We start from the raw sequence: 16,706 nt of genomic DNA on the forward strand, positions 1-16,706 counted from the left end.
GGTTTGTTGCATGCTCCTCGGAATAATTATACTTGTTTCATTCGAAACGCGAAGAGCTATAGGGTAACAGCTCGGCACCAAGATCTACGGCACCAAGCTTGGCGCCATCGACGCTGGCGCCAAGCCCTTTGCCATGTCAGCACCCACGTTACCGACGGCGCAATGACCTTGACGCTAAACCCTCTAGCGTCGAAACGTGTAAGCTTGGCGCCAGGCTAAGGGTCCAGATTTTGAAACATTTCCGTCAGAGCTCTATTTGTGAGAATCTTTAAAAAAAAAGTTTAAAAAACAAAAAAGTCGGCACTCGTGATGGAACAAAAATTTGTGTCCGCGAGACATCTTAAGATGGGCTGTTAGTGGGCTTTATAGCTACATGGCTTATCCAGCTAATGGAAGCCATATAGGGACTCCGGGTTTGCTCCGCCCTCCGCCCTTGACTGTCGAAGCAAGAGAACAGAAAAAGGGAAAGAGTGGCGAATTCGGCGACGCCGCGACGGGTTCCGTCGTTCCTCCCTCGTTCAAGGCGACGAGCGGGAGCCGGGTGGCCTAGTAACGGCGCGGCGAGGGCCATGGTCTGTCCGTGCTTCTCAGTTGCGTGCGATAATTTGCTCCTCTGGAGTCCCTAGGTGAAATTATTGGTAGGTACCTGACATTTGCGAAATATCTGGTGATTTTGCGGCGGCCAGGTAGACACTGGCACGGTGTTGTGGGCACTTCCCTCTTTGCCCGGTGCAAAGGGTGCTCCCGTTCGATTTGGTAGCGCGGGTAGGAAGCCTATATATCAATATATGTATATTAGGTGTATCTTGTGGTTCCAAATTCAGTGCTTGTGCACAAAGGGGGTGATCATAAAAACTATGCAGGTTCGTGCTGCCACGCAAAGCATGCCGAAGGGAGGAATTGGTTTTGTGTGCTGCATAGTGTTGTAGGTAACCAGACAAAATACATGGTTCACCTGTGATTTGGTTCTTTAAATGCCTTTGTGCAGCAAAACTAATCCAATCTGCAACGCCTTGCCATTTACTAACATGGGTTTGATGGACTGCACCAGTTACATGGCTTGTATAGGAGGCTTTCTCATATTTCCCCCAACAGCACCGGGATTAATTTCACCAGGACAAGTAATCAAAGAAAGGCACATGGAATTCAGGAAGCACCCATTGCGTGCATTTGGTGGTTCGGAGACGAGCAAGACAATTCTTGATGTGTCAGGTGCGTGCTTCATTTTATCTCCCTCTAATCCCCACCTAACTTTCTTTTACATAAGTCCTGTTCTCGCACTTATATAAGCACGTATGTTCAAGCATAGGAGTTTTGGAAAGGCTTCATACAATCATCCAGTGACACTACCATTATGGCTTTTTTCAAGCCATCTCTGGTGTTCTGTTCGGTTCTTACTTTCCTTAGCCTGAATTGCGGTCCATCTCATGTATTTGCCAAGGTTTATATGGTGGTGATGGAGGATGATCCAGTAATTTCTTACAAAGTGAACCGCAAGCATGTAATGTATGTGTGTTTTCTGTATAGGAATAGGTTGGCTTATGTTATCTCCTTGAAATACCACTTAATAAGAGAATTTTCATTCAGGAGAGGCGAGGAAGCTCAGAAGTACAAACAAGTGGCCACAACTAAGCATGACAGCTTCCTGGACTCATTTCTCCCAATGGGATCTTACAAGAAACTGTACAGTTACACGCACCTGATTAATGGATTTGCTCTCCATGCTGAATCTGAGAAGGTGCCTTTTCTTTAGCCCCTAAAGTGCATGACATTACTTTTAATCTTTCATCTGTTACTTCACATTTAGTCTAGGAAATATGTAAAGTGCTAGACAGAAAGCTTTCATTCCATCACCTGACAGAACAGAATTTCCAGTACCAGGAATAACATCTAAATGCACATAAATCATGATTGGAGCTGCAGAGATACATCATAACATATAGACATAATATGAACAATATATGCGAACCCATGTAAATTCTGTTTCTTGTTGAACATTATCAGGGGAATTTTTGTAGCGAATTCAGAAAGTCTGGGTCCAGATTTGCTGCTGCCCTACTGTAGTTTCCCTCAATAAATAAATCTGATCCACTTTATTTTCTGAGCAATGAGCAATATATGACTTGTACTCTGTGTACTTACAAACTAAGACCCATGAAAGACATGAAGATGCCGATCGCAGCATCACGAAACTCATCAATGATCAAATACGAATCCGTTTGCTCTTATACTTTACTATCCTTTTTGCAAGTTTTCTTAAAGAGTTGGTGATCTTATTAGTGAAAGAAGGTTGCTTCTTTCCATTGAGATTAATATTTGTTGCATGTGTAACAGACGGTTAGAATTCTTAGCCGTGCAAAAGGAGTTAGACTTATCCAAGAAGACATCAAAATGGTCAAGATGACAACGCACACTCCAAATTACATTGGAGCTAGTGGAGTCTGGCCACTCCTGGGTGGTGCTGAAAATTCTGGTGATGGTGTGGTGATTGGCATGATTGATACCGGCATCGACCCCAAGAACCCAAGCTTTGTTAGCAGCAACTTGTCAAGCCAAGCAAAATCACCACCAGCTAGTTTCAAAGGAACATGTCGTGCTGGGAATAGATTTCCTCCAGATTCATGCAACGGTAAGATAGTGGGAGCTAGGTGGTTTGCACGTGCTGCTCAAGCGACTGGAGAGTTCAATGCTACAGTTCACTATGCATCTCCTTACGATTCAGATGGTCATGGCAGGTGTGTGCAATTATCTTCTATGCTGATGACTATGTTAATTCATTTTTAACCACAATTGTGTCACCAGCTGATCATAACAATATCTTCACAGCCACACCGCATCGATTGCAGCTGGGAATTTCCATACGCCAGTAATATCCGGAGGCTACAGCTTTGGGTATGCAAGTGGCATGGCCCCCGGAGCTCGGTGAGAAAGATTGAAAGAACAATCCTTTTTCAGCATTTCTGATACTGAAAGCCAAGAGGGGGATCAGTATATAAATCTTACTCTTCGTTGCCTTCTCTGATTTCCCTTACAGACTTGCAATCTACAAAGCTGCTTATCCTTTTGGTGGATATATGTCAGATGTGATAGCTGCAGTCGACCAGGTTCTTAGATAATATATTCTTTGCAGAAAGCTATTACATCCGAAGCTGTATGCTGAACTGCCTGTATTACTTGTCTGTAGGCTGTAGAGGATGGTGTGGATGTTATAAGTCTTTCCATGGCTCCTTCTGCAGTTTCATCTGGGCCAGCATCTTTCCTCAATTTGCTTGAGGCACAACTGCTCCTTGCCACCAAAGCTGGAGTCTCAGTTGTTCAAGCAGTTGGCAATGCAGGCCCAGATGAGAACACAATCGTCTCTTTCAGCCCATGGATATTAAGTGTTGCTGCTTCGACAACAGACCGGAAGTATAGAAAATCAATCATAATTGGCAATGGGAAAGCCTTCTCCTGTGGCGCTCTTTCTGGTAATTCAGTTCAACCTATCTTAGTTGTTGATCAATAGTTTGTAGCTTTTTGCCAATTCATAAGCACAATGCACTCACAGGTTTTCCTTATGCTATATAGAAATTGTAGCTGATCTTGGATAGGATAAGCACTTTCTGTCCTAGCTTACTGCATTACTCTTTTACATGTCACATTCAAGTAGATTTAATGATTGACCAATCATAATGTGTCTGTGTTTCAAATTCTTCACTCGATGCCAGTGTTGTTTTGACTCCCTTGCCTATTTTGCCAGCACCAACACCAGGTGAAACAATGTACCCACTAGCATGGGCTGATGATGTGATCGTTGAGAATTCAACTGACGATGGGTGGTATAACAAATGCCGAGATCCAAGGATCTTCATCAAACCTCTTGTCCAGGGAAAGTTGATTGTTTGCATGTTTGACTCATCAGACTACTATGATGACATCAGCCTTTCTAGCATCATTGATACGATTCAGAAAATTGGAGCTGCTGGAGTCATCATCACTGATCATTCTTCGCACGACGTTGACATTGAATTTGAGCCTACATTTCCCACAACAGTGCCTTCAGCTATACTCCTGAAGGGTTCCGACATGCGGGTAGGTTCCTGAACAAGCAATTTGTCATTGCTAGTAAAAAGAGATGTCTCTGGGTCCTGATTCAGTCATAGAGCTTGTGTTTTGCATTACAGTAGTGCCTGGGTCTGTACCGAGACTGCAATATTCTCTTTTCGGTGATTCGGAATGTATGCGTGACTGCATTTGCCTTTTGCAACTGGGTGCAGGCTCTACTGCGGTACTATAACAACAACACGGTTCGAGATGATGACGGAAACGTTGTGAGCTTCGGAGCCACTGCCCGGATTCTGGAGGGACGGCATGCAACCTACACGGGAGAATCACCCGTCGTCGCCGATTACTCGTCGAGAGGACCGGACGTGGAGAACTCACAGATGCAGCCGGCAGAGGTGCTGAAACCGAACGTCATGGCGCCAGGGCATCTCATATGGGGAGCCTGGAGCCCGACGAGCACCGCCCTGCCAGAGATCCACGGCGAGAGCTACGCGCTGCTGTCGGGCACGAGCATGGCCGCGCCGCACGTCGCCGGGGTGGCTGCCCTGATCAAGCAGAGGCACCCGGCGTGGAGCCCCGCCATGATCATGTCGGCGATCATGACGACCGCGGACGCGACCGACCGGTCGGGGCGGCCCCTGATGGCGAGGGGCGAGGAGGGCTCCCTGGACCCGGCGACGCCGTTCGACATGGGGGCCGGCGCCGTGAACGCGGCGCGCGCCCTGGACCCCGGGCTGGTGTTCGACGCCGGGTACCTGGACCACCTCCAGTTCCTGTGCGCGGTGCCCGGCGTGGACGACGCCGCGGTGCTCCGCGCGGTTGGCGCGCCGTGCCCGCCGCCGCGCGCGGGCGGTGCGGCGCGGTGGTGCTCGGACCTGAACTCGCCGAGCGTGACGGTGGCGAGCCTGGTGGGGTCCCGGCGCGTGGAGCGGCGGGTGACCAGCGTGGGCGCGCAGAACGAGACGTACGCGGCGTACGTGCGCGCGCCTGAGGGCGTGGCGGTGCGCGTGTCGCCGGCGCAGTTCGCCATCGCGCCCGGCGCGACGCGGGCGCTGCGGATCGTGCTCAACACCACCGCGCCAGGGAACGCATTCAGCTTCGGGGAGGTGGTGCTCAGGGGCGACAGGAAGCACCACGTCCGGATCCCCCTCGCCGTCTACCCCGCCGGGACGCTGGGCCCGTGAACTCGGGCACGAGACCGTGTGCCACCCGTAGCTCATAATACGCGTGTACGCGCAAACAGAGCTTGTGTGTTCTTCCGATGTACACGTACATGTACGGGGCTCGTTCCCGTTCCATAATGTAGAGCCATGTTGGGAACGCGGGAAGTCCTGTGGAATTCGAATGTTCGGAACATGCAAACCTTGAGACAGACAAGGGGCTCTTGGCTCTTGAGATCGTGAGGAGGCAGAACCACTTCCATATTTACATTGTCTTAAAATCCATGTGTTCGGCGTGGGAAAGAAGTGGACCTGGTTTGAGTCGAGTGCTTTTATTATTATCATTTTCAAAGACAGTAGGAGTGGGCACCCACTCCCAGGCCTTGCGAGTTGTGATGTACTGACGAGGCTATCCGTCTATCGATTGACATGAGAGTCATTGAGAGCACGATTGGGATGTGGATATGAGCAGCAGCGGAGGGGATGACGCCGCGCGGCGTCGGTGCGACGCGGCGAGGCGAGGCGGCCGCGCTTATCCGTGACCGGGCTCCCAGAGCTTCCCACGCCTCCACCTCAGCAAGGACGCGGCGCCGGGCCGGTACGCCGCACCTCCCCCAGTTGACATCGGGAGGCCGGAGAAGCGCGAATCTACCGGGGTTTGACCCCGTTTTTTATCGATCGCGATCGCGGGCTCGCACCTCGCAGCCTGAGACGGGGACGCCACCGGAGCCCGCTTTGCGTGCACGCGTGGGCTCCCATGCCCAAGCGCAACCGAGAAGCCATGCCGTCCGTCCACGCGGCCGTATGAGCGGTACGAAGAGGAGAGCGATGTCGTGTCGGCGTCTCGCCGGAGTATGATCCACGTTTTGCGCAGTGCGGGTGGTGGTCCTCCCGTCCTCCGCGATGAGAGCGCACGAGTAGTCTCTCTGCGCTGCACCGTTGAGTCGCTGATGCAGCCGAGCCGTTCCGCCCCAACAGTGTGCAGATTTGACAGACGGTTCAGACTTTAGTTTACCCGACTCATCCACGTTTTGCACGATCAACGTGTGCTTGCGACGACTTTAGTTTACCCGACTCATCCACGATTTGCACGATCAGCATGTGCTTGCAACTTTGCGAGATTGCATGCGATGGGAGTATGGGACCACCAAGGCACGAACCCACCAGTGCCCACTGGCCACTGCACGGCACGGCTGCATCCATCCAATCCACCGGCTACACGCCTACACTCCACCTGGAGAAAGGGGAAGGCGCCTGCCCTGCCTGGCTGCCTCCATTTTCCCCTGGGGGAGGCGCCTCCCGGAACGGGGAAGAGGAAGATGTGTTGCCTGCCTCAGATGCCGCTGCCCCCTCCTCTCCGACTCGCTGAAACCGTGCGCCTACGCTGTCCTACGTGCGCCAGTACTGCGGCACGAGTAGGAGCGTACCAGATGACAACATACCACACGAGAGGACGACAATTTTTTTTTTTGAAAAGCTAGACGACGACATTTCAATGCTCGGGCCTGGAGCCCTGGACAGGCACTTTGCCAACTCAGGGTGGTGCCTTGACTGCAAGGACCTGCAGGCTGCAGAGAATCCGTGGACGCACAGACAAAACCCTGAAATGAAAGGAGAAAAAAAACACAAACATGGCAGACTTTTCAGTTCCTGGCAAGGTGAGGTGAAGCATCGGAACAAAAAGAAGCACCGAAAAGGCCGGGCCCGGCACGCGCCACCCTTGTGGGCCCGGGGTTAATATCTCCACTGTCGAGCGGACCCCCACTAGTGGCCGGGAAAAGAGGGAGAGAATCAGATAAAGCCAGCAGCCATGGAGGAGGAAGAACTCCCTCGGCGGCTCGGCGCCGTGGCCTCCCCCAGAAATTTCTTAAAGAAAACTCGATCTCCTGTCCTTATCCGGCATCGTTCGCGCGCCACTAGCGAATTCCCTTTGGCAACCAACAACCCCCTCCCGCTCGGGAACGCGTGCTGCCGGCTCCAATCCAAAATCGAGTTCCGGTCACGCTCCAACGTTTGCGAGCAGAGTTCCTGTCTGACTTCCGTTCCGAACTCCTCCCTCCCTCCCTCCTCTCCAAGAGTTCCAGATCGTCAAGCCAGCCACAGCTCCGCTCAGCCCCAGCGCGTCGGTCTTATCCGCCTTCGAGCTCCGGCTCCGCCCGCCTGGATCCACCCTGCCTCGCTATTAATACCACCGCCCTGCGGTTCTTGCCTCCGATCTCCATACCAGGCCCTTTCTCCTCGGTTCACGGAGGAAACGCGCCGCGGCCGCCTGCTCTCTTCTTCTCTTTGCCGTTTTTAGCTCGCCTGGATCTCGCTCGCGTCGCGTGCGCTTGCTGTTCCTGTCGGCGCTGCTGGAAAGGCGGGCCTTTTCCGCGGCCGGCCTCTCGTGATCTTTCCTTATCCTTTGTTCGACGCCATGAACGCGCTCGCCGCCACCAGCCGCAACTTCCGGCGGGCCGCGAGGCTGCTTGGCCTCGACTCCAAGCTCGAGAAGAGCCTGCTCATCCCGTTCCGCGAGATCAAGGTGGGGGTCCGTTCGTGTTCCGTCCTTTTTTTTCACGATGAAGCTTGTTTCCGTTCGTGTTGTCGGCCGATGACTTGTTTGCTCATGGGTTTCGCGCTGTTCGTCATCACAGGTGGAATGCACCATCCCCATGGACGACGGCTCCTTGTCGTCCTTCGTGGGGTTCCGCGTGCAGCATGACAACGCTCGCGGGCCGATGAAAGGCGGCATCCGCTACCACCCTGAGGTTAGGGATCTCCCCTGATGCGATTCTTTTGTTGATTATGTCTACTGATCGGTGAACATGCTAAGAATAGCTACTGTAGCGATTCTGAACTAGGCATGTTTTGGAAGGGACCGTGTCTTAGTTCATTGCTTCTTTTTGGTCTGGTGGATCTGCAAAACAATACTCTTTTGTAATTTAGTTTGGGTATTTTTTACTGTATTGTTTGTCAAGCAGATGATGCGTGAAAATAGTGTCCTTTTTTCATTATGAAATCTCTCTTTCCGTTATACTTCTATCTCTGTATACTTAGGTTGATATCTCTATCAGTCAAACTGAAAGAATGACTTAATGTTTTTTCCCTTTTTTTTTGAACTACTCTCTAACGACCTCTTGCGGATGTTTCAAAAGTTTTGCTTCCTTACAAGTTTCAAAAGTTTTGAAAAAGTTTTCTGAATTCTATTTTGAAGTCGTTCTGATGTTTTTTCAGATAGTTAGCTGAATAAAAAGTGGCTGTTTGGATTGCATATGTAACTAAGCAACTGATGTCATCAGTTTCTTTTAATAAAAAAAGGCACCATACTTTTTTGTAAAAAAAATATTGCCGTTCCTTGGCGTTTGTTCTTTTATGCTGCATTTTTAAATGTTAAGCATGAAAAAATCAACTGAAGAATTTCTTGTTGACCATTTATCTTGTAATTTACTCCTAAATTCAATTGTTTACCTGTCAAACAATGATTTTCATTGTTCTGCTTGACAGGTTGATCCAGATGAAGTAAACGCACTTGCTCAACTGATGACATGGAAGACAGCTGTTGCAGCAGTACCTTATGGTGGAGCAAAGGGAGGGATTGGGTGCTCTCCTGGTGAACTAAGTAGAAGTGAGTTGGAGCGGTTGACTCGTGTATTTACACAGAAAATCCATGATCTTATCGGTACTCATACGGATGTCCCAGCTCCTGACATGGGGACCAATGCACAGGCAAGCCTGGCAATCCTTTTGTCATTGTTTGTGATCCACTGTCATTTTTTGCTATGCTCAGTTACTTACCATATTCTTGACACCTTTTTATCCAATTATGACACAGACCATGGCATGGATGTTAGATGAGTACTCGAAGTTCCATGGCCACTCCCCTGCAGTTGTCACAGGGAAGCCAATAGTAAGTGAATAAATATTAGTTTTTACAGCAAGTAACTTCATGGAAATAAAGTCTTTACACAGTACGGTAAGAATTCACATTTATTATTGTAGGATCTTGGTGGATCATTGGGCAGGGATGCAGCCACAGGGCGGGGTGTGATGTATGCTACTGAGGCTCTCCTGGCTGAATATGGAAAATCCATATCTGGATCGACTTTTGTTATTCAGGTGAGTCATAGTGGACTCCCAAACTACTTTTATAAGATGGTAAAAGGAGAATAGCATGTTCCAGCTTAAAGAAGAGAATGAATTCCTACTGTCTTCCTTAAGAGAGAGTGTTGACAGCAGCTCAACTAACAAAATATATGTCCAAATACTCTGTATATGCTATTTTGCTAGCACAATATATATAGTCCTTATAATCTGTAAAACTTGCAGGGTTTCGGTAATGTTGGTTCATGGGCTGCACAACTTATCCATGAGAGGGGCGGTAAGATAGTTGCCCTTGGGGATGTGACAGGTTCAATCAAAAACAAGGCTGGCATAGACATACCTGCTCTGATGAAGCACAGGAATGACGGTGGTGCTTTGAAAGATTTTCATGGTGCCCAAGTTATGGATTCTACTGAGTTGCTAGTGCACGACTGTGATGTTCTTGTCCCATGTGCCTTAGGTGGAGTTCTTAACAAGTAAGAACTAGTGTCCTTGTCTATTGTTACCTCCATTACCTTTCCGTCAATGATTGTTGCTCATTGGTACGGCTTTCTCAGTACCTCCTCATGACCTGAGAAACTACACCAATCTCGTTATGAGTTGAATAGCTTACTTTTGATCCATCTCCTAGTTAAGTAGTATATAATCCAGGATTGCTGATCTGGCTTAATTGATTTTTGTGAAGGGACAATGCGCCAGACGTGAAGGCCAAGTTTATAATTGAAGCTGCTAACCATCCAACTGATCCAGAGGCAGATGAGGTACAAAGAAAATTTTAGAAAATTACCATCTACGAGATAACATCAGTAACATAAACCAATTTGGCAACCATGTTTTCTGATCCTTTGAATCTTGTATATGTAGATTCTCGCCAAGAAGGGAGTAATTGTATTACCTGATATCTATGCTAATTCTGGTGGTGTGATAGTTAGCTACTTTGAGTGGGTTCAGGTAATTGCCTGTACATACTTCGCCATATCATTGCACATCTGCTTCCTTGTTTTAATCTGACACCTTCCTTGCACTATTTTGATGGTGCAGAACATTCAGGGTTTCATGTGGGATGAAGAGAAAGTGAACAATGAACTAGAAAAGTATATGAGCAGTGCTTTTCAACACCTCAAGGCCATGTGCAAGTCTTTAGATTGCGACCTTAGGATGGGGGCATTCACCTTAGGAGTTAATAGGGTTGCCCGCGCCACCCTCTTGAGAGGCTGGGAGGCTTGAGATCATTAAGCATACAGATTGATCAGATTTGACATTCAATAATTCATGTCCAACAATATTGGATGACCAGTGTTTGATCTGGTAAAATTCATCAGAAGTGGCAGGCTTGGAAGGAGTAGTTTGGGTGGGGTGTGCTTGTTCTTCCTTCTTTTTCACCAATACACTACTGGGTTGCCAATGGTTGCTTATCCAGTTTTTGGTGATGGTTATTTAAAGCATTTTGATGTTTTACAAAAAATATTTTGGTCAACAATGTTCCCGTTTCATTTCATTCTTATTGAAATACTGGTACGGGGTTCGAAGACCCCAGATGTGAATGAATCGCAAAAAATGCATGAGACTCGAATATCCATTCTTATTGAAATTCTAGTACGGGATTTATGACTTCAGATGTGAATAAAGCATATAACTGCTATTAGTAACCTATAGCTCAGTAAGAAAACACAAAGTTATCGTACTACGCATTACATTTAGGGGGTGTTTGGATACGAGGTGCTAAACTTTAGCAGGGTCACATCGAATATTCAGATGCTAATTAGAAGGACTAAATATGAACTAATTACAAAACTAATTGCACAGATGGAGTCTAATTCGCGAGACGAATCTATTAAGGCTAATTAATCCATCATTAGCAAATGGTTACTGTAGCACCACATTGTCAAATCATGGACTAATTAGGCTTAATAGATTCATCTCGTGAATTAGACTCCATCTGTGCAATTAGTTTTGTAATTAGATTATATTTAATACTCCTAATTAGTATCCAAACATCCGATGTGATAGGTGCTAAAGTTTAGCACGCTGTTCCCAAACACCCCCTTAGCAATTCTGAAGGTGTTCTTAGGCATATGAGATGCTTCAGTGGCCCAGGTTTTGGAGCTACGCGTTTGCTGCCGCTGTCGTCAGACAAGGCAGCGCGAGCAAACAGCACGAGGGATCATCTGGTATCTCGTCAGCTGTCAATGGGTACAATTCGCGAGCCTCGATGCCGTCCTTCTTAGCAACTGATGCTGGAGTAGAGCAGCCACCGGCAGTTACCCGTGCCAGCTTGGGCGATGCCTTCTTCTTGCCTGCAACTGGTGTAAGAGCAGAGCCGTCGGGAGCCACCACCGCCGGTTTGCACTGCTGGCGACGGCCCTTGGGTGTATCTGGCAGAGCCTTGCTGCCAGCCTTCTCTCCTGCAGTTGGGGCAGATCCCACCTTGCGAGGCTGACGAACACGCTTGTTGGTTGCAGATGGAGCCTCCCCAACGCCATCCTTCTTGTCAGCAACCAACACCGGAACAGGGCCGTCATCAGCAACCACAAGCGCCAGCTCGCAAGCTTGGCTGCTGGACTCCGGTGCAAAGGACGTTGCGCAAATGCTGTCATTCTTGGCCACCAGTGCCAGGTTGAACGATGGAGCATCACGGCTGTCCTTGTCCATGGCAGGTGCTGGCGCAGGCACAGGTACGTCGGTGGTGTTCACCAGGGCCAGCTCGAGAGGCTGACGACCCTCAACGGGCGTAGTTGGAGGCACCTCGGCGCTTGCCTTGTCCATGATCGATGTTGTGGCTGGGCCGTCACCGACGATCACCTGTGCAAGCTCACGCCGTGGCTCATGCTCCTGGATCGTAGTGTCGGGAGCCTCACAACCGCCTTTCTTGCCTTCAACCAGTGTTTTGCCATAGCTATCGGTGGTCGTGGTCATCCCCAGCTTGCGAAGCCGGCCACGGCGCTTGGGCGTCGAGGACACTGCCTGGCTTCCGGTTCCGTCCTTCTTGTCAGCAACATCAACCGGTGATGCTGGAACAGAGTCCTCGGTAGCGGACTGTGGCGCCACGGCGCGACGCTGTCCTCGGCGCTTAGGCGTTGAGAACGCTGCCTGGCTTCCGTCCTTCTTGTCAGCAACAGCAACCAGTGATGCTGGAACAGAGTCCTCGGTAGCGGACTGTGGCGCCACAGCGCGACGCTGTCCTCGGCGCTTAGGCGTTGAGGACGCTGCCTGGCTTCCGTCCTTGTTGGCAACAGACACTGGTGATGTTGGAACACATCCCTCATCAGTGGCTAGTCCGGCAGTGGCGCGACGCCTCCCGCGGGGCTTGGGTGTCGCAGACCGAGCCCCATCCTTCTTGCCGGCAGGCGACATCGAAGCCGAGACATCTTTCCGCGGCCGGCCTCGGCCACGCTTGGCCTCCTCGGAGGAGCCCGCAGCGGCCGGCTCCACCGGGAGCTCCTCAGCCGTGTTCTCGTCGGGGCTGCGCAAGTACAGGCCCGCCGCGGTGCACATGAAGAAGCCCTCGGCGACGTGCTTGTCGAGGTAGTGACGGAGGAGCCTGTCGTGCGCCGCGGGCACCCCGGGGTGCCTGGCGCGGATGAAAGCCGAGATGGAGTCCTCCTCTGAGCCACCGAGCGCGTCGATCGCCTCGCCGATCATCTGCAGCCCAACGCGGTCACAATGTCAAGCGTGGTGAATGGCGATAGACGTACGAGAAATGGCTGATACAAACTAAATCGCAACGCCGTTTTTCTTAAACAAGAAAGAAGGGGGAACAGAATCCTCCACTGCTGGGCGATCAGCCAATCAACGTTAGCATAATAAAAGATTAAAAGCTGGTCGGTAAAGCGGTAGTAATTGGTGGCTTTTCCATTGGAGGTGCCAATTTTGGTCGATGGGCGCATATTAACAGAACAAATTAATCGCAGAACTAAAACTAGCCACAATCCGTACAAATAAAGTACCAAATCTGCGACATTATTTGAGGTAGTATCATCCATGAAATAAAAGAGGAGTGCCGGAGAGATAAATTTGGGGGTGAGTATCCCGATCAAAGAATCCGCGGTGAGTAGGCTATTACCCAGCAGTAGGGTGGGTGATCCGGCGTGGGTTGCCGCTGTTTCCGCACGGCCCCTACCGGCGGCGGCGTCTTCCCCTCCTCATCCGTCGCCTTGCTCCGCTTCGCTGCTTGCCCCGCGTCCACCTCGACGCCGTCGACCATTGCTGGTTAGAGGGAAGATCGGGTCCCGCCGGCCGTCCGGGAGGGAGACGAAGGAAAGAAGAGGAGGGGTTTAACGGGGAGAGGCGAGAGACTGCGGCCGGTGGCTGTCCTTGTGGTTGGGCTGGGCTCTTCCGTCTTCCCTGCTGTTCTGCTGTGCCTGTGCTGCCTTTGATGGGCGGTCTGGCCTGGGAAACCCAACTTTTTGTGGACCAAATTGCCCTTGGTCATTGTAACCTCTCCGGTTTTCCCCTCTGATTTTTGCTGTTCACCCGGCGATGAGTTGGTTACAAATTTACAATAGAGTCCCTCCAGAGGAGACTAAAAGGATAAGTTACCCCAGTACAGAGGTGAGTCACGACCAAACAAATCAGCCGCAGCCTCGCGACAGGCTATCTGGGCCGAAATACCGATATTCACCGGCCCATTAGCCCAGGAGTAATTGGGTTGCCTCTGATTTTTCATCCGCCAGCCCATCCATTACCTCATGCTGTGAGGCCGTGTCAAAAAAAAAAAAATCTAATGCTGTGTGCTGATTTGCTGTCGTCGTCTTTGTGGGAAAACAAGAAAATCAACCAAGCAAATGTATGGCACAGAGCTAAGCATCTCCATGAGTGCCCAAAAAACAAAGTCCAAAAAAAATCTGATTTTAGCACCTTGCCAAAAAATATTGGGAGTAAAAAAGAACACCTTCTCCAACAGTCCCTAAAAAATATTTGCCCCAAAACATTTAAATGGTGCCACATCATCTAGTGGTGGGCCCAGGCCCTGATTTTTTCATCGGATCTGACACCTCCTATCAGCCATTTTTCCTGCTCACGCATCTTTTACTCGATGGCCGCCTCCATGCCTTGACATAATCCGCAGCGCCCTTGATCTTGATCTCGTAGAAGTCCTTACAATAATTGTCCTGGTCAGTCTTAAAGGCAAAAGCTGTGAAACAACAGATAGGCTCTACTCTAATTTCAGCATTTTCCATAGCAATATTTGGACTTCATGCAAATCATACTCTTTCTGAGTTGGAACTCCACTTTCAGAAATAAACAAGGAAAATGTAGTACTACTGCATAACAGTTCATTCGATAAACTGATTGGCACAGTTACTAGCTGCTACGAGTCTACGACAAACTAATCAGCATAATCCTTTTTCACATTGTTTGGTCAACATTTGAGGAACTGATTGAGATGGAAGTAATAAAACAACAATCAAACAGGTACACTATGACTGAACCTTATAACTGAATATGGGAACTATCCTCTCCTTTTTGCAGTCAGTGAGACATCTATTATAGGAAAATCAGTACATCCAGTAGAGCAAAATCAAAACAGCTAATCAGTGCAAATCCGAGATTAACACCAACAAGAGTACTTGATAGAGTAGTTCGGTCTGGCAAGTGATTAAAACAATGGAACTTCAGGAACTGGTCATGGAGATGTACAGGAATCGGCTCATTTTTACGTGATATATAATTTTTTGCCACTATTAGAGGGGTAAGTGGGAACAGATTTGCCACTATGTGAGAGGAGTGAATGTGAGAGGGGTTAAGTGAACATCACATGCAGTGGCAAAAAATTAAATAGCCCCATTTTCACCTGGACAGGCTGTCGAGGGAGGGGATCTCGCAACCATCGACGGGAACAACTTCGATTCTAAAGGACAGCGTGCGTTGGGTGGAGGGGAGGAGGGGCCGTCGATGAAGGAGCCGCCGCTGTGGACGGAGGGGATCCGGCGCCGGTGGACGGACGGGAGCTGCACCGTGGACGTACAGGAGCTGCGCGCGTGGATGGATGGAAGGCGGTGCCGGTAGCCCAGCGCAATCTTGACGGGGGGCGCGGCAACCAGGATGGATTCACTACTAAAAAAAAATGTCTCATCTCTAACATCAGTACCGGTCACTTTTAGACTCGGTACTAATGTTAGCATTAGTACCGGATTCAAGTTTGGGGTCGCCCGAAGGCCCTCTAATACCGGGTGGTCTCTGGCACTGGATGGAGCCCCCACTCGGTACTAGAGCCCTCCCTCCATCCGCGCAATTTATTTTTCTCCTTTTTCCCCCTCGAGGCGCGGCCCTCCATCGCGGCCTCCTTCTCACTCCGGCGCTCCTCCTCTCTGGTCCTTATCTTCTCCTTCTCACTCCCTCCGTCTTGGCCTGCTTCCTCTCCCAGCTCACTCTGGCGCCCTTCCTCTCTCCCTTCCACTCTCCCTCCCTCTCTCACTTCGCCCGCCCCCTCTGCCTTCCCTCCCCTCCCCCCTCCGCTTGCCCCTCACCGACGGTGAGGAGCAGCGGCGGGGCGAGGTGAGGCGGCGGCGCAGATAGGCAGCAGCGGCGGGATGGCTCGAGCCCCCCTCTCTCTGTCTCCAGGATGCAGCGACAGGAGGGCGGGGGCGAGGGGATGCGGCGAGCGGTGGCGAGAGAGCGCGGCGAGCGGACGAGGAGGAGGTGAAGGGGGCCGACGGCGGGCGGAGGAGGAGGAGGAGGGGGCCGGCGGGCGGAGGAGGTGGAGGGGGCTGGTGGCGGGCGGAGGGAGGTGAAGGAGGGGGCCGGCGGCGAGTGGAGGAGGCGGAGGGGGCCGGCAGCAGGCGGAGGGAGGCTCGGGCTGGTTGGGGGATTTTCATTTTTTTAATTTTTCAACATCCTTTAGTACCAGTTATTCCAACTGGTACCAGAGGACCCCCTCTAGTACCAGATTGCACAAGCGGTACTAGAGGGGGTTGGGAACCGGTACTGGAGCTTTTTTTTTTTTTTATATAGTGACTGAAGGGTGCGTTCTCGTAAAAAATAGCGCGAGGGGAAGGGAAAACGCAAGGAAGACGCGTGGGAACCGAGAAACGGCGGGCACCGGCCGCAAAATTCGGGATTGGGAGCGCCCAGCGCCGGCGAAAATCTGGCTCAGAATGGCGCTGGTTTTGGGTGCGCGTAAAAATTGGGCAAGCAATTGGGCTACTGTTGGAGATCACAGTTTCGTGCCAAAAATAATTATTGGGAGTATTTTTTGGACACTCTATGCTCTAAGAAAACATCGCTCGCCATGTCGCGAGCAACAAACAAAAGCCAAGACTTTGACCACCAGGCAGCGTCGTGGTCGGCTGGTTGCGTCGGCGTTCCAGGTCTCCACTCTCAACTGGTACCTGTAGGCTGCAGGTCTCCCTCTCCTGTCTTCCACCACCTCTTGCACAGTTTGCACTTGCTGTGTGCGGGTGCGAGACTGCGGGCGGC

The 16,706-nt window shown here is 50.5% G+C and overlaps 3 protein-coding genes across 9 annotated transcripts; 2 read left to right on the top strand and 1 right to left on the bottom strand.

Annotated features, from left to right (window-relative positions):
- The first annotated feature begins 447 nt into the window (after positions 1-447).
- LOC101757515 (subtilisin-like protease SBT2.5) lies at positions 448-5,447 on the top strand. Of its 7 annotated transcripts, none has more exons than XM_022828116.1 (11): positions 448-765; positions 864-929; positions 1,052-1,212; positions 1,310-1,506; positions 1,588-1,738; positions 2,335-2,735; positions 2,827-2,922; positions 3,035-3,104; positions 3,185-3,467; positions 3,740-4,071; positions 4,257-5,447. In XM_022828116.1, the coding sequence occupies exons 3-11, from the start codon at positions 1,204-1,206 to the stop codon at positions 5,226-5,228; spliced, it is 2,511 nt and encodes an 836-aa protein (XP_022683851.1). In that variant the 5' UTR covers positions 448-765; positions 864-929; positions 1,052-1,203; the 3' UTR covers positions 5,229-5,447. The 7 variants fall into 7 exon arrangements, with proteins under 7 accessions (XP_022683851.1, XP_022683852.1, XP_022683848.1 ...); XM_022828117.1 differs by having other exon boundaries at positions 448-572; positions 687-765; positions 864-1,212; XM_022828113.1 differs by having other exon boundaries at positions 448-929.
- Positions 5,448-7,031: 1,584 nt separating this feature from the next.
- Positions 7,032-10,854, top strand: LOC101755619 (glutamate dehydrogenase 2, mitochondrial). Its single transcript, XM_004976359.2, has 9 exons — positions 7,032-7,728; positions 7,841-7,954; positions 8,691-8,912; positions 9,019-9,093; positions 9,186-9,302; positions 9,513-9,763; positions 9,973-10,048; positions 10,152-10,238; positions 10,329-10,854. The coding sequence occupies exons 1-9, from the start codon at positions 7,621-7,623 to the stop codon at positions 10,512-10,514; spliced, it is 1,236 nt and encodes a 411-aa protein (XP_004976416.1). The 5' UTR covers positions 7,032-7,620; the 3' UTR covers positions 10,515-10,854.
- Positions 10,855-11,266: 412 nt separating this feature from the next.
- On the bottom strand, positions 11,267-13,612 carry LOC111258005. Its single transcript, XM_022828678.1, has 2 exons — positions 13,351-13,612; positions 11,267-12,929 (listed from the first exon to the last, which is right to left on the bottom strand). Exons 1-2 carry the CDS (start codon positions 13,489-13,491, stop codon positions 11,394-11,396), a joined length of 1,677 nt encoding a protein of 558 aa, XP_022684413.1. The 5' UTR covers positions 13,492-13,612; the 3' UTR covers positions 11,267-11,393.
- Between the last annotated feature and the right edge of the window lie 3,094 nt (positions 13,613-16,706).

The sequence above is a fragment of the Setaria italica genome, chromosome VII (genome assembly GCF_000263155.2).
Source record: "Setaria italica strain Yugu1 chromosome VII, Setaria_italica_v2.0, whole genome shotgun sequence".
NCBI lineage: Eukaryota > Viridiplantae > Streptophyta > Magnoliopsida > Poales > Poaceae > Setaria > Setaria italica.

What these genes read in the sequence shown, in the direction of transcription:
- LOC101757515 (XM_022828113.1), top strand. An exon ending in GTGAACCGCAAGCATGTAAT is followed by an intron (nt 1,507 to 1,587) that starts GTATGTGTGTTT and finishes ATTTTCATTCAG; the next exon opens with GAGAGGCGAGGAAGCTCAGA. An exon ending in GATTCAGATGGTCATGGCAG is followed by an intron (nt 2,736 to 2,826) that starts GTGTGTGCAATT and finishes ATATCTTCACAG; the next exon opens with CCACACCGCATCGATTGCAG.
- LOC101755619 (XM_004976359.2), top strand. Translation starts at nt 7,621, where the DNA reads ATGAACGCGCTCGCCGCCACCAGCCGCAACTTCCGGCGGGCCGCGAGG. An exon ending in ACATGGGGACCAATGCACAG is followed by an intron (nt 8,913 to 9,018) that starts GCAAGCCTGGCA and finishes ATTATGACACAG; the next exon opens with ACCATGGCATGGATGTTAGA. An exon ending in TTGTCACAGGGAAGCCAATA is followed by an intron (nt 9,094 to 9,185) that starts GTAAGTGAATAA and finishes TTATTATTGTAG; the next exon opens with GATCTTGGTGGATCATTGGG.
- LOC111258005 (XM_022828678.1), bottom strand. Translation starts at nt 13,491, where the DNA reads ATGGTCGACGGCGTCGAGGTGGACGCGGGGCAAGCAGCGAAGCGGAGC. An exon ending in ATCACCCACCCTACTGCTGG is followed by an intron (nt 12,930 to 13,350) that starts GTAATAGCCTAC and finishes GTTGGGCTGCAG; the next exon opens with ATGATCGGCGAGGCGATCGA.